This window comes from Neolamprologus multifasciatus, chromosome 14 (assembly GCF_963576455.1).
Source record: "Neolamprologus multifasciatus chromosome 14, fNeoMul1.2, whole genome shotgun sequence".
In the NCBI taxonomy this organism is placed as follows: domain Eukaryota; kingdom Metazoa; phylum Chordata; class Actinopteri; order Cichliformes; family Cichlidae; genus Neolamprologus; species Neolamprologus multifasciatus.
In genome coordinates this window covers 38,932,816-38,949,906 of record NC_140452.1, presented here as the reverse complement: position 1 = coordinate 38,949,906, position 17,091 = coordinate 38,932,816, and the positions used below count along the sequence as shown (strand labels likewise).

General features: G+C 37.7%; 1 protein-coding gene and 1 long non-coding RNA gene across 6 annotated transcripts in view; both read left to right on the top strand.

The window, feature by feature from the left end:
* sez6b (seizure related 6 homolog b) overlaps positions 1–17,091 on the top strand; it is a 222,630-nt gene that overhangs the window by 97,188 nt on the left and 108,351 nt on the right. For all 5 annotated transcript variants that reach the window (XR_014868696.1, XR_014868697.1, XM_085130752.1 and 2 more), the window contains exon 3: positions 1,561–1,694. Coding sequence is in view for 3 of the 5 variants with exons in the window: in XM_085130752.1 (XP_084986878.1) it covers positions 1,561–1,694 (134 nt within the window). In the remaining 2 variants the exon portion in view is untranslated. The remainder of the gene's footprint in view (positions 1–1,560; positions 1,695–17,091) is intronic.
* Positions 13,670–16,816, top strand: LOC146504630 (uncharacterized). Its single transcript, XR_014868699.1, has 2 exons — positions 13,670–15,404; positions 16,556–16,816. It is a non-coding gene; the product is annotated as an uncharacterized LOC146504630 (long non-coding RNA).

The following is a 17,091-nucleotide window of genomic DNA, read 5'->3' as shown; positions in this document are numbered from 1 at the left end:
GAGCACTTGTCTACTCTCCTGGATTAGGGTTAGTGTCAGAATCTTGACAGACAGACTGGAAGAGCCAAGGATCGAACCACTAACCTTCTGATTAATGGGTGACCTGCTTTACCTCCTGAGCTACAGCCACCCGGTGCTCAACGCGAGTAAACCCTCATTAGGTTTTGGATAAAGTGTACACTCAAAAAATCTGTCAAACCTGCATTTGAAACATTGGCTACCATAGAAGTATAGTATTGCAACATGGCATTTGGGTCTTCTAACTAAAATAGGAACATACAACTGGTTGACATACAACCTGCTATGACACCAGTCAGTCAGAAGTGCCAGCTTGATGCCGGATCCAGGCCAGACCTGTTTTCTATGAGCCTGGGCCACATAAACCAAACCACAATCGGGCCAGATGTGGCGTGCCATCACATAAACAGTGCCATCTGCGTCAGGCCTGACCCGTATCTGGATGACATACCACTTACCATACCAGAAGTCAGCCAGCAGTGCCGGCTTGTCACCAGATCTGGGCCAGACCTGTCTGCTATGTGGGACCCTGTCCACAACACAATGGACCTCTATAGCTCTTCCTGCAGGTGCTGGGCAGTGCCTCATGGATTAAGACCTGTCCACCAGGTGATTTTGAGAAGTATTCCTTGTTCCTTATTGGAGTCAGGTCTCCATCATCAAAATTGCACATAGTCTGGCATCTCACCCAGGAACAACTTAACTAGAGGGACAATTATGACCTTCTAGTTTCTCCCAGGACATGCAAATCCTCCCAGGGATTTGCACACTGGACACACTGGAGAGATTAGGTTTGTTAAGTGGCTTGGGAACACCTTAGAGTGTCCCCATAAGAGCTGGTGGAGCTGGATGTGATGAGGAGGGTTCAGGCATCTCTGCTTAGACTTCTGTCTTCTGCCATCTTTACTCGGATAAGTGGCAGAAGACAGATAGATGGATACTCTAACTAAGCACTCGAAGCACTGTTTACTACAAACCAATTCACATACACTCAGTCCAAGCACTTTTTAATTATCATTCACCTGCATTGAGGTTATGTCAGATAAGCCTTATACAAATAATACATCCAGATACAGATCAAACATTAAACTAAGTTGATATCTGTGTCAGACTGACTGTTATAACAATAAAATCATTGAACTATCAATAGCTGATTCTGTGGTCTCAAGATACATTGAACATAATCGATATTTTCCTTAACTACAGTTGGAAAGGTCTGTTCCATTTTAAACATTGGTCAAAATGTTACCCAGAATTAAAGCATAGTATCATTTTGGCATTTGCATAAAGTATTGACATTACATAAAGTGTCTTAACAGACTCAAACCCTATTATTATAATCTGTAAGTGAAGATAAGATAACAGGGTTATTGGTCGTTATTACTATAACAAAAACATAATGAGGGGACCATCTGCATTGAGAGCAACTTATGTTTGGAATGGAGTTTTGAATCTGTTTTGAATGGAGTAGTAGGGTTTGTGCACCAGCGTCCACTCTGTTTCTATCAGTTTATTGTTATGCTGCTGTGGTTGTTCCTGCAGTTCCCTGCCAGCTGAACCTGACTGGTCCAGAAGGCTACATCGAGGCTCCACCACACACCAATTCTGCTTTTTACTTTACAACTGACTGCAACTATATCGTCACTGTCTATACGGGCTATGGAGTGGAGGTCCAGGTAAGAAAAAGTTCAACATCCACCCAGGATATGAGGTAGCTTACTGGATAAGCCTGATGTTAAATACTTTTGCTCAGCATACGTATGTACGTAATGGAAAATTACACACTTAGTGGTCTTAGCTATTGCAGTTTTAAGTAAACCCAAATCTAGGACTTGGAGATTAAACTTAAATAACAGCTTTATTGCTGAAGTTCAAGGACTTAGGAAACACAAAACTTAGGCTTAAACTCAACCAGGGACGTTAAAAGCAGCAAACCTATTATTAGGAGATTAATAGGAAAGAGTACACAACCTGGGTTAGGACATATGATGACATGACAAGGAGCAAATGAAACCTGAAGATTTAAATACACATATAAGGTAAGGGCAGAGAGAAGACACCTTCAGCAGAATAGAATCCACCTACAACCAAAAAAGGCAGAAAATAGACTCAGGGACTATCAAAATAAAACATAAACACAGCGTGACTACGACACATGAGCTTGACATAGACAAAAAGGTAAACAAACAGACTTCACAAGAAGACACATACATACAAATAGACGAAATACTAGGGAACCGATATTGGTGGAAGGGAACCAAGAATAAGACAGGAAGTACAGACTACTCACCCTGACACACAGACAGAAAGGGAAAGAAGCGCAGACACAAGACTGACTACACAAGAAGGAGCGTAGAGCACAGAGGAGGCATGATAATAGAAACCTAAAGACTAGATAACAAAACTAAGATCTGAGAATACAAATATTACAACTCTAAAAATAACTAAAACCTCAAACAAAATCTTAACCTTAGAATATTAAATAAACCAGAGTCAAAGTCCAAACACATAAATACTGGATCACAGCCCCAGGACCATGACAATCAATTGTTTATGTGCTCTATAATTATAGTACAGTACTGTAAAAACTATTTCACAGTGTAAACATTTTTATCAACACGTTCTTAAAAATATGCACATTGACACACATTAAAAAAGCAAACTGTGTTTCAAATCAAACACAGACACCATAGTAACTGTCACAAACCTTCAAAAATGTGCAGTGTGGATTCACAAGGAGATTGAGAATTGACTGACAAATGCCATAACAGTATTTTTTTTTCTGACAGATGGAGGACCATCTCAACTTTCACAGTGTGCATGCTCAATCAGTGGGTTTTCTCTATTGTATGTTCCTGACTTAGACTGACTCGTGTTGTGACTTGATGTTATATTAAAAACAGTGAATTGAAAATAAATCTCCTCACTGACTTCATTATCCAAAGTAATTTGATCTTGCAAAGAAAGATGAGATGATATTTCAGAAGTGGGAGGACTACAAGAGAATGTTCTTAGAATGTTCAGGTTTATGAAATATTTCTGGTATATATTCTATTAAAATTCAAACATATGGAAGAAGAAGAAGAAGAAGAAGAAGGTTCAGAGAAAGAAGGAAGGAAGATGGAAAAAGAATCATAGTGGAGCTATATTTTAAACATGGTCAGCAAATCACTCTCCTCTCAGAACTGATGCGTATGTTTTATATCTTTGCAGACTGTGGTGAAAAATCAATATGTGAATTGAAGCTATTCATCTAACAAAAAGCCAATATTGTGCAATAAGTGTTTAAAGAGTCAGACAAGGACAATTTAAACACAAATGTACAATACTGACATGTATGCAGAATCATTGCATGCAGGATGGCAGTACAATGTCTGTATGAATAAAAACTAAGCCTGCATCACAGGTTGCCGATACAGTATTGATTATGCTGTCAACATGGTACCCTCTTACAAAGACAACCTTTTTAAATGGCTAAACAGCATGTTTTTGTAGATCACACTCACAGTTAGGTGCAGACATGTATAGAGTACAACAGAATTGTAGGCATTTATGCTCAAGCAATATTTTGAAATATAATGCTATGAATAGTTTTAATTTATCAGGGAATTTCTTTTGGCTTTTAGTTAAGTCACCGAGTAGCTACTCAGTGACTTAACTAAAAATAATTCAATTAATTTCAATTTTATTTATAGAGCGCCAAATCACGACAACAATCACTTCAAGACACTTTATGTTATAAGGTAGACCCTACAATAATACATACAGAGAAAGTGGGAAGGAAAATCTCCCTTTTAACAGGAAGAAACCTCCGGCAGAACCAGGCTCAGGGAAGGCGGAGCCATCTGCTGCGACCGGTTGGGGTGAGAGAAGGAAGACAGGATAAAAGACATGCTGTGGAAGAGAGACAGAGGTTAATATCAAGTATGAGTCAATGCAGAGAGGTCTATTAACACATAGTGAGTGAAGAAGGTGACTGAAGAAGAAATACTCAATGCATCATGGGAATCCCCCCAGCAGCTTATGCCTATTGCAGCACAACTAAGGGAGGATTTAGAGTCACCTGATCCAGCCCTAACTATATGCTTTAGCAAAAAGGAAATTTTGAAGTAAAGTTTAAGCCTAATACAAGACTAAATCAGTTACATGTGTCCAGATATTCAGAGTTGGACTCCAATAATTTTTTCAAAATTTAACGTTGTTATCAATGACCCAAAACCAAAAGTAAGGGTGCAGTTTTTCGGTTTTCATCATTCAAAGATTTTTTTTTTGTACTTGCCTATAATTAAAACATGGACTATTCAACACTGAAATTTGGAATGTATTTAAGAGAAACGGAAAAGGAGCCGGTACAGTAGTCAGTACAGACTATTGTTAACTTACTATAAGGTAACAAGAGTCTGAGAAGTGACAATACCATGGCCTACCTTGAAAAGCAATGAACAGAACCAAAGTCTAAGGAAAAGTAACTAATTTATTAAATAGTTTTATATGAAGGACTCCAAGAGGGTAGCATGACAGATGTTTACTTTGATTATGCAAACGTTATGTTGAAGTAGACAATGGATAATAGGTATTGATTTGTAAATAACTGGACATAAATAACTTCAGCATTTTATACAATGTTATATTATACTGTAGTATATTACTTACTAACTATTTGATATAACAGTAGTTTCTTTAAAGATATAACAAATTTGGGGGTCAATGTGAATGAAAGGCAGACATTAAATTTAAAAGTAAGATCAGAGGTCAAATGTGATTTAGATAAAAACTGTAATGTGATTTTACAATCACCATTTACCAGTGTCATTTCCTAAATATTGCCTATACAAATAAAGGGATTTTAAGTATAGTTTTAAAGAGAAAGTTTTTTTAAAAGTTAATCTTTAATATCAAATCTACTGACCTTGAAGTAGAGGTCAGAGGTCGAATATGTCAAGATACATTAGATGTTTATCCAGTATGTTCTATACAATGAAAAAACAAACCATAATTGTAAGAATCATAACTTCTAAGTTAAAGGCTTAGGCTAAGCTATAATGCTAAAACCTTTTGGGCTTTTGTGTTTAAAGCCAGAATGACATGCATGCATACATTCAAATGCAACCAAAAACACAACCTCCTTGGCAAAGATTATTTTTTAAAGTTAAGCATAAAGCAAGTACAAGACAGCCAAGACTGTAGCAGTTTGTCTATGTGAAAGTTCAGGGTATCATTGTCCAGTGCTCCACTTGCAATATAAATTGGATTGTAGATAGGGGGCAGGGTTTAATAAGAATATTTTCTTCTTTCTGCTCCTTTTCACACATGGTTGCAGTGCTTTACTGATAGAAAGTGTGGTTGGTTGGTCTGAAAGAACTAACTGTGGAAACTGTTGTACCAAGTGTGAAATAAATAAATAAATGAAATGAATGAATGAACAATGTCTCAATCCAGTCAATACTGCAGAGCCTCTAGTTGCAAATAGTGCTAATGCAAAATGGACCCATTGATTACCCAGTGTTTTATCTCATCAGTTCCAAGAATATCCCCTCTAATGGTTTAAAAGTTATTAAGGTGTTTTCTTGCAAATTTTAGATGAGCTCCATTAATAGTGTTTTTCACTTTACCAATCTTCCATGGATTCCATTTAACCCAGTGACTTTCAGAGAATGGAGTCATAAAAACTAGGCTTTAGTGTTTGGAATTTAATGTCATTGTCAGGTTGGGTTAGGAGGACCCAAGAATGCAGTCAGGGAAGCAGCAGGAGGTCAAATTCAAGGCGTGCCCTTTAATGAGGCTGAACAGGCAAGAGACGAACATAATATGGGATGGGAACACAGATGGAGCACACTAGACAAGGCAGAAGAAGCAGAGCTGAACAGAAAGCACACAGGACAAGAGAATAAAACAGGAAACACAATCACTGAGATGCAGACTGACTAGATACAGGGAATAGAGCGATGGGATGAAAAAGTGGGAGACAGCAAGGGACAAGAGAGGGCGAGAGAGCGACACAGAAACATCACTGGGGAAACGGCCAACTAAACCTCGAGACAACTAGGAAACATAAGTCACACAGAGAACATAACAATAGTGATTAAACAAGACACAAAATCCACAAACACAAAACACTGGGTCAACAACGCAGGCATCTTAACAGTAATCTAAACAGTAAATACAAAATTGTTCTAGTTATTTCGGATTCTAGTTATTTCACAACTTCACCCAAGATTTTTACAAAGCTTTGAATTGTGCCTGTTCAAAACACTTTAAAATACTGCTGTAAAATTTTAAGAATAACATATATTACAAATTACCTCAGTAATAAACCACTTTCTTTCTTACTTTAGATAAAACTACATTAAGATAAAGTGTCATGTGTAGATGTATATACACTATCTCTATAGATATAGTTACATTTTTTTCAAACTATAAGGCACACTTAAAATCCTGTGCTTGTCTGTGAAGGTTCTCCGTCATATCCAGGTCATCGTAATCTAAGGAGCTCGGAAAGAAAAGCGTCTGGACTTCTTTAAGTTGCTTGAAGGCGTTTTACGTCTCATCCGAGAAGCTTCTTCAGTTCTGAACTGAAGAAGCTTCTCAGATGAGACGTTCTACCTCTTCTTCAGTTCTGTCAGATAAAGGTTGTTGCTGTATATCCTAGTGGTGTGGATGAGTGAATTGATGTCTTGTTCACTCCTGGCGTACAGGTTGATGCCATTTATGTAGAGGAGGTGGTTGACGATTCCATTCCATGGTCGGTACCCGTAGCCAGTCTTGTCAGTGATCACACTGGCCTTCAGGCCTATGCAGAAGAGTAGTGGAGACATGGTATCTCCTTGGTAGATCCCACTCTTGAAGGTTGACTTGTGCCACCAGTGTTGTTCTCTTCATCCTCATCAAATTCCTGATCAATTCTCTTTGGGTCCTGTTGATCTTGAATAGTCCTAGGGATTCCAGGATCCATGTGTGGGGCATTGAGTCATAGGCTTTCTTATAATCAATCTAGGCAGTGCAAAGGTTGGTTAACCTGTTCTTCTAGCCTCCGCTGACTGCTCAGTCTGCCAGTAACTAGTGGTTTCCACCTCTGGTATTTTTGACAATCCTTTTCTGTGCCCTGCTCATATATTGACCCATGTGCTTGTTCATCTTAGCCACTCCTGACAGGAGCTTCCATGTGGTACTGAGGCAAGTTATTGTAGTTGGTTTGGACCTGTGCCTTCTGTTGGTCCTTGGGGATCAGGACTGTCCGGCCTTCAGTAAAGCAATCTCAAGCAACTGTTCTGTCTGCCAGTAGCTGGTGTTTTGCCCCTCTGGTATTCCTGCCAATTCATTTCTGTGCTCTGCTGATGTATTGAGCCATGTGCCTGTTCATCTTAGCCACTATATTGCTTGACAAGAGCCTCCACGTGGTGCTGAGGAAGGTTATTGGCCAGTACTTGGCCAATAACCAGGTACAAGTACAAGTAGGACTGGGAAAGAAGGGACTTAACCAGTCCCTCCCCGGGATCAAGACTGTCTGGCTTTCAGCCTTTCCGGGTGTCTCTCGTTAAATAGCAGCTGGTTCTTTTGTGTTGCCAGATGCTCATGAAGTGCAGTCAGCTTCTTTAGCCAGTAGGCGTGAATCATGTCAGCGCCTGGTGCTCTCCAACTCTTCATGCTGAAGAACCTTTCTTGGATGCCTTCCACTGTGATAGTTACAGGCCCCTGTTGAGAGAGGCTGCTGTGGTCTGCTGTTAGCACCATTAGCCACTGAGCATAGCTGTTATGTGTTGTGTTCTTCTCCCAGATGCTCTTCCAGTATTGTTCCATCTCCAGCCTTGATGGGGTTGCTGTTCTCATGTTGTTCCCCTGCCACTGAGAGTACACCTTGAATGATTCAGTAGAGTACAGCTGGTTTATTCTCCTGCTTTCTCTCATATATAACTCTTCAAGCAGCTAGCCAAGGTTGTGAGTCTTTGCTTAGCAGCTTCCAAGGTATGAACAACTTGCTGCACTTCTTAGGCACCCCTTTCTTTATTGCACCTTTCTGTAGCTCCAGTAGTTGGCTAACTTTGCTCCATGCTAACTTGATCTTAGCCTCGACTCTCCTTCTCTATGGAGGGCACTACTCCTTGGGGCTATTCATTTTGTACCCAAGCATCTCTGTGATTACTGCTGCCATAGTTTAGATCAGTTTTTTTTCTGTAATGATCGCAGTAGGGATTGTCCATAATGCTACTTTCACTTCTTCTAGTAGACCTTCAGAAGGTACTTCACTTAATCTTGGTAATTGGCCATGGAGAGTCCTGGTCTCCAACTTCGCCATGATCCTATCTTTCAGGTCAGCTGCTCTCGCACTCAATGCTCCTTCTGTCTCGGTGGGAGTGATGATATCTCCCCCTTGCTGTAGCATTTGTGTTGCACCTTATTGATCTCCAGTTGTGATAGTAATTCCTGCTTCTGAATGTTGGAACACTGAGCTACTAGTTGTTTTGCCTTCAGTGTAAATGTTGGCTATCAAAAATCCAAACATCCCACATCCAACTTCATTTAACCCCTTCCACTGGGGTTACTTGCATAATGGCATTCCAACATTGCCCCGTCCTCATCTCTTGGTCATTTATGCCTTCTTGTTCCAGTAGTCCACTTCTCATCAGTGTGTTCTGCTTCCTCAACTCCTGACGTACACCTTGTTGGGCGATGTCGAGGACTTCATTTATCTCTTCCTCACTCATATCCGAGCTAGGCTTGGATAGCGTGTAGTTTTACAAGTATGCTATCCTGCTGAATAAGTGTGTGGGTGTGTATATATGCTTGTTCGATCTCTCTCTCTCTTTAAAAAATAAAGACAAGAGTGACAACAGTCACGAAAAAACAGTCAAAACAACAGTGGCACTAAAAAAGGGTTTCTAAAACATACACCATAGCACGTTTCACGACCATCTTGCAAACGTTACCTTTCAGTTTTGCTGCTACTTTTCTGTCACACCCCTGTCACCGGTCCCCACCCATGCCACCCTGCCTGCATTGTGTTCTTCATCTCTCTTGTGCAGTGTCTGATGCATTGATTGACTGACCTCAGATATTTAAACCAATCTACTGTTCACTATCTGTACTCCTTGCATTTCCACTTTTTCGCCCGTCTCCCTCTCATTCACACATGTGTATTCTGTTTTATCTCTACTGATTGTTATTCCTCTTCTCTCCAGCACATACCTCCACCTTTCCAGACTCTCTTCCACCTGCTCCACGTGTTCCCTCTCATCTGAAAACACCATAGTCCACAGAGATTCCTGCCTGTCCATCAAATTTGCAAACAAGAAGAATCCCAGAGGAGGCACTTTGAACCCATCTGTCACTCTGCATACCTCACCACTATCTCGTTCATGAAACCATACGGTTCACTGATCATAATCTGTCTTTTCAACCTAGCTTCAGCATCTTTTTCCCATAGTGTCATGGTATAGCTCTTCAACTTTATTCCCCTGTAGTCAGTACAGTTCTGCACATTAACATTTTTCTTGAAAATCAGTACCAGCACACTTCTTCTCCATTCCTCAGGCAACCTCTCAATATCCAGGATTGTGTTAAACAGTCTGATGAAAAAGTCCACTGCCCTCTCTCCTAGACATCTCCATACCTACACAGGTATGTCGCCTGGACCAGCCGCCTTTCTACCTTTCATCTTCTTCACAGCTGCCCTGACATTCCCTGTCCTCCACCCATCCTCCTCTCTCATTTACTTTATTCATTAACTCCTTAAAGTACTTCTTCCATCTTCTGAGCACACTCTCTTCACTTGTTTCCTTTTCTGTCCTTAATACCCCTAACCTGCTGCACATGCTTTCAACTTTGATTTCTTTGCCTAGCCAAGTCTTTTTCTCCTTGTTCAGTGTCCAGCATCACATAAACAAGCCTTTTCATTTGCCTTTTCCATCTCTCTAAGCCATTACTTGTTTTAAACATTTACAGCCTGCAGTACAGTATTATATACTAGCATGCAGCAGCTGCTGAAATACATTGTCCAATGTCACCTCCACAAATGTATCTTGCCTATAGACAATAGCAGGGCTCTCCAAATGATTACAGCTACTCTATCCATTCTCTGGAATTCAGTCTCACTTAGAAGTGCCTGACCTTTTTAGGGTGCCTCATGTGATGATTTAAGCAGCGCCCTTGTCTCTACCTGAAAACCTCCTCATTTCCATGATTAAGTCTGGGAGCTTTGCTTCCTGCTGCTCATAAAATATACAATGGCCATTATGCTGCTGACCTTCCAGATTCTCAGCCTAATATATTTAGGATAAAAAATTAATATGTGGTTGCAAATCATTATCAATGATGTCTCCCAGCTGCTTCCTGTCACTGATGTGGAGTGGGGAAAAAATGGAAGAGGCGCAATGGAAATGATATAAAAAGTAAGATGTCAGAAATAAAGAGAAAGAAAAAAGTAGAAAAGGAGGAAAGTGGATGAAGCAAAACGGAATAAAAAGGGGCTGAACTGCCACCCTAAAGCCTTATCACCAAACCTTGTTAGGTTTAATGGAAGCCACAGCTTTACTGCTTGAGTAAGTGAGCTCATGAGAGCTTGGAATCTTATAGGAAGGTGGAATAAGAAATACTTGTATGAAAGCACACATTATAAGGAAACCCCACCCACACTTTTAGTTTGAATTTAATAGTTACCACCATTTGAAATTGCGCATTTATTAATCACTCTCTGCAAAGGAAAGTTTGCAAATATGAAAATTGTAAATAGTACACAGGGAGCATCTAAAAGTAGCTTCTTTTTCTTTTTTTTTCCAAGTAAATCAAAATGAGATCAGATCAGTCATATTTACACACATAAATTTCATGTGGTGAATATTTAAAATTAAAAAGAAGAAATTATTAAATAAATATTGGGTTAGTTTTTTAAGCTGCTCTGCCTGTCTGTTACCATGGAATTACAGCTTATATTGCATTTTATTTATTTTTTATTTATTTTTTTATTCTTTTTTTTTTATTTAATAAGGAACGTAAGATAAAACAACCTATGAGAACACAAATAAACCGAAATAAACAAGTAATCGAAAATAAACATACGGGTGTACCATCTAGTCATATATACATATATACACACATATATACACATATATATACATATACATACATATATATACACACATATACATACCTACATGCATACATATACGCCTATACTTACATACATATAGAAATACACATATATACACATAGCAGTTGTGTATATATGTGGCAAATAAAATTACAGAGATTCAAACAAAATCGGGTCTCCTTGACGATATAATGTTTCCATTTATCCCAAATCTCAATGAATATGTCATATTGAAATCTGTTAAAGAAAGTAATTCTTTCCATTTTAAACAATCCATAAACAGTCTCATGCCAGTCATTTAGTGATGGAAGTTTCACGCTTAGCCATTTCTTACTAATAGTCTTTCGGGCAGCCAGACTCAGAATACCATATAACAGCTTGGACATTTTATCTAAATTCACTGAATATAAATATCCAGACAAAAGTTCATCCCAATTAAAGGGGAGTTGCATACTAAAAATGGTCTGTAACTCAGAGTGAATCGATACCCAAAAAGTGTTGATCAATGGGCAAGACCAAAACAAGTGGAAGTGTTTTATTCCTTGGGCCCCTCAGTTTCTCCAACAGCTAGAGTGATTAGAATAGTGTTTACTTTGTGCAGGTGTAGTAAAAAACCTACAGAGACTCTTCCAACCAAAACATCTCCATATATTAGAACTAGAGATGGCACGATACCACTTTTTTATGTCCGATACCGATATCATAAATTTTGATATCTGCCGATACCGATATGAATCCGATATAGTGTGTTTTTTAATCAATAAAACTGTTTTTTAATATATTGCTGCATTTTGTATAAGTTCATACTCGAGTTTAAATAAACAACAACACTAAAGCTATTCTGTTATACCTGTATGTAAAAAATACACTGCACCCAAAATATTTCATAGTTCAGCAACACTGATCAATCTAATAAACTTAAACCTACTCAATCCTCCCTATTCTGGTATTTTAAAGAGTACTTAGCAGAAATATTAAGCAACCTAACTGATAGCAAAAAATAAAAATAGTTAGTCTACTATATACAGTAATGGACTTCTATATATTTTACATAAGATTAAAACTTTGTGTGTAAGATTCGGATAATTATTTAATAAAAGCTAGACATTTTAAATAAGAATAAGAAAGAAAAGTATGTCTTTGTGCCCCCTTTTCCCTGTTAATGCCCTATCGGCCCCCCTGGCTAAACTTTGCTAGATCCGCCCCTGCACAGTTACCAGCCGTCAGCTACGTAGAAAAAGATCCTGGTGTAGAAAGTAATATTAAATAAATTCTAACAACAGCTTATCAAGCTTAAACGTGCTGCTGCTGTTCAGCCGCTGGTTTCCTCTTTCTGGCGCAAAGTGGGCCAAAAAAAAAAGAAGAGAGACGGACTCGCGACAGAAAAGCCGATCAGCTGATCATTGATCAGTTTCATGATTGAAGTAGCAGCAGGAGACGGAGGGAGAGAGAAGAGGCAGTCGCTCCATATATCGGTTGTTAAGCTTAACGTGGGAATGCTTTACAAACATTCAGAGATGAACTTACACACTTGCTTTACTTCTCTCTGGGAAAACTTCCTCGGAGATGAAATGCTGGTTTGGTAGTGAGGCTACAAATACACACAGCCGCTCTATGATACCAGATATCATTTGAAATTGCTATATTTGTTTCCCTTTCCCATTTTTGTTTAATGTAGATAGTGTTCAACTTCTTAACCTTTTGTAACCTCTTGTACAATCTAGAAATCACCTTGAGGCCAGGATCTGCATGGTAAGCCTTGACAAATATATTCAAAACGGGAAGAGAGAAAAGATCTGTTCTCTTAGGTATAAAGTTATGTAGATAATGCCTGATTTGAAGAAACCTGAAAAAATCCGTATTGCTTAACTGGTATTGATCTTTTACTGATTGGAAGTCCCTAAGAGTTCCCTTATCATAAAACATACAATATGCCATTAAGCCTTGCCCTGCCCATTTTTTATATCTTGTGTCTAACTTATTGGGTAAAAAATCAAGATCATAAGCGCACCATCTTAAGATCCTGGCCTCTTCATTCCAATCATTCTTATTAAGAAATTGTAACCAGAGTTTTAAAGGCAAGTTAATCCATTGGTTTCCTTGATTAGTTTGTTGTTGTAAAGTGTCACGTCCCCTAAACTTGCCTGAATCAGAAAATCTCTTGAGACAACTGTTTCTATTTCTTTCCATCTTGCTTGGTAGTCTACATTGCACCAACACGCTAGGCTCCTCAGTTGAGCTGAAATACAGGAAGTGCAGAATTATTAGGCAAGTTGTATTTTTGAGGAATAATTTTATTATTGAACAACAACCATGTTCTTAATGAACCCAAAAAACTCATTAATATCAAAGCTGAATGTTTTTGGAAGTAGTTTTTAGTTTGTTTTTAGTTTTAGGGGGATATCTGTGTGTGCAGGTGACTATTACTGTGCATAAATATTAGGCAACTTAACAAAAAACAAATATATACCCATTTCAATTATTTATTTTTACCAGTGAAACCAATATAACATATCCATATTCACAAATATACATTTCTGATATTCAAAAACAAAACAAAAACAAATCAGCGACCAATACACTGCAAATTTCTTGTAGCTTAACAAGATTTATTGTCTTAAATTTAGCCAGATTATCTTGTCCATCTTGTTTTGAACATTACAAACTAGTTTCCAGTCTCATGTGTTAGATGATTAGACTTGTTTTAAGTATATATTCCTTTTTTTTCTTATTTAGTCTGTAAATCTAAAAATGAACCATTTCACCTTTATTTCAAGCAAAAATAGCTTTTAGATAGAGTGTAAAACAAAAAATTATCTTAAAATAAGAAACATTCACCTTTTTCCTTGAAATAAGAAAGTCAATCATTGGAAGGTATATTTAGACCTGAGACGTGTCACAGATGTATTTGTTACCATGTAAAATAAGCCACTTTACTCTAACGGCATAATGTATAGCATCTTCAATCACCAAAAACTCCATATTAGCAACCTCTGATACAGGACCTAGTCCTTTCTCATTTACAAATATTGGATGCTCAGTTCCTGCTTCACTTTGACAACACTCCAGCAGCTGATTGTGGTTTACAAGAGACTTGCACACATTCTTAAAGTTTAATTTGGCTGACCATTGTTTTTTTTAAAAAAACTGCGTTTAGACTCTATTTCATACACGTATGACAAATTACAGGTCCCAGGGCAATAATCTGAGAGGGAAGATGCAGCATGTAATCTTCTATCATTTTTTTTAGTTTGGACACAGTTTGTAAAGACACAACTGGGGCAAAAAGTATTTTAACAATTTCAATTAAATCCAAAATAAATTTGATAAAAGAATGGCAAAATCTTGATCAATATAAGCATTTGTCCAGGGGATTGTTTTAATCTGTTGTCACTTGAAGCTAAAGTAGCATTAAATTTTTTTTTATGAATTATAGAACATTTTTTGAGACATTTTATTAAATTCGATGAATTTATATTCCAAAATCTCTTTTTCCCAAAGTCTGTTTTTGTTTCATAATGGGGTTTTTCATAATGGTGTATTTATTTGAGGTCATTTAACAACTGAATTTCTTATTCAGGCAATCAGGGTGGGACCTGAACGCTCATTGGCTGCTGCTTAAACAGGTGCTTAAAATTAAAGTGTCTCAAAATGTTTCTATTATTACAAAAAAGAATCGTAGTGAAATAAATATTTAATAAAATATTATAAAAATACACAATGTAAAATAAAAATTAAATGACACGTTTTAACACTTTGGTGTTCCATAGTCTAGTTCATATTTAAAAAGTTAAATAATGTATTAGCACTAGATTAGGTTCCTGTATTCCTCGGTACAACCATCCCACATATCACACAAAAGTCTGGACTACTGCTATGAATTGTATTAATATGGCTCAAAAGAGACTTTACTGTTAAGGCAACAAAAACAAAACAAATCCCACACCTCCAACACGCCATCTTGTTTGGGGAAAAGACCTGAAAGAAGTTCTTGGCGGGCAGAGTAGTAGAGGTCAATACCAAGTTTGAAGGGGTGGTTTATACCAAGTCTGCATTTAACTTGTGTAGTAATGTAATTGTAAAGACGACTACAACAGTCATAGTAATTGATGGGTTATTTGTTAAAATTAGTTTTTCAAATGCAGGTTCATTATGCATGTTATGTTCACGTTTTACAAGCTTTACACAGACGAAAATGTGTAACCCTACCTCCCCCCTGGCTGCCCTCAAGTGGCTCTGTCCATTATCTCACTGTTTGAATCGGAGGACACGAGGGAGCAGGTTCGGACTGGATTCTGTTGAGGTAATTAACTTTTGCTTACAAACATTTCGGGTTCTTTTAGCTTTGACTAACTGTAGTAACATCAGTCGTGGTCAAATATTAAGTTTTACCGAGGCAGTATTATCAGTTCACTACCAATGGGTAGTTAGCCAAAACTGCTTGCCAGCTAGCTAGCTTAGTTCATTCAGTATGCTGAATTGTTAGCATGCAGTGATAGTTTAAAATTATTAATGGTGCTAGTTAGGTAAATTTAGCTTCGTGTTCAATATACTTAACATAGCTATATGACAAAAGAACTACAGTTGATATCCGCCTTTGCAAAAGTCCGTTTTGTGTTTCCCACCCACGGAAAATAAAAAGCTGCGGTGTTTTTTTTCCTTCTTAAGCCGCGTGCTCTCTGTCTGCACTGTGCTTGGTGTGTTTGTGTGTGCGACTTGGGAGGACCGATACTGGTTTGAGACAAATCTCGCAATCGGGCTCATAACTTTACAATGCTGTTTTTTGTTATGGAAAAAGATAGGGGTGTTGGACAGATCTATATTTAACTTAAATGAGGATTTACTTAAGTCATCAAGAGTTAACTGTTTTATGACCAAAATTACATTTAACCAACATGAGTTTATTCAAATTTTATTATTTTACTATTTTTTGCAAGTCCAGTTTGGGTAATGAAATTAAAGATAACACAAGGGAATAAAAATAATGCACATTTATGAAAGACATCTTTACCTATAGATTTACTTTAAGCCTCATTTCTGACAGATTATGATTAATCATATAAACTTGTAAGTTGGAGAAGATGTGAACTTGCTTCCAATTATTTATGTTGTAAACTATTAATATCAATCAGGTCACTTTAACCTTGCTGAACCGAGGTAACATTTTTTCTTATGGATGAAGTGGCCTAATCTGAGCTGTGGTCATTTGTTGAATGATTTGACAAGCAGTTGGGCACTATTAGTTTTAGTTTGAAAACTAGTTTGGAATAGCCTTGTCATAAATTTTAAGTGAGCAATTTTATAAGACTTAACCATTGAATTAACACAGGCTCTACTTGGTCTGTCTTTTGCACCTTATCCATGTGTCTGATTGCATAGACTTTGGATCCATGGCAGGTGGTGTCTTGACTCAGTTTTTCTTTTTGACCCAAACATATGTTTTTCTTTCCTCAGGGAAAAGTTCTGACAAAAGCTACACCAGTAAATCATGGAGGGTTTGGATGATTGCAGCCTTTCGGTTCTAAATGGTAGGCCAAGCATATGCATATTTATGCAAATTAATGTCTAAATGAATTTTGTGTTGCACACACTGACAGTGATCGTACATAGAATCAGTTTTATGTTGTCAGATCAATAAAATATTTAAATTACATTTAAATGTATTTGACAAAATGACAATTTGGAATTGTTGTACAACTTTTACATTTCTGAAAGTTACTGACTTTTATATACAGCTGCAGACATAGATGAGGTCTTGCTCCACACCCTCAGTAGGGACGATTTAAGGGACCTGCTTCCAGGGCCTGAAAATTTTATGAGGAGGAAACAGTTGTGGGCTCAAGTTCACAAAGAGGCAAGTTTTGCCGCTTTTGATTTAAAAACACTTAGCACGACACATTTTGTTTAGGACTCCTGTAATATAACTATTTTCGTTTTCTTATTTAGGATGAGACTAAAGAAAAGGCGTCTCATGGACATCTCACCATGTG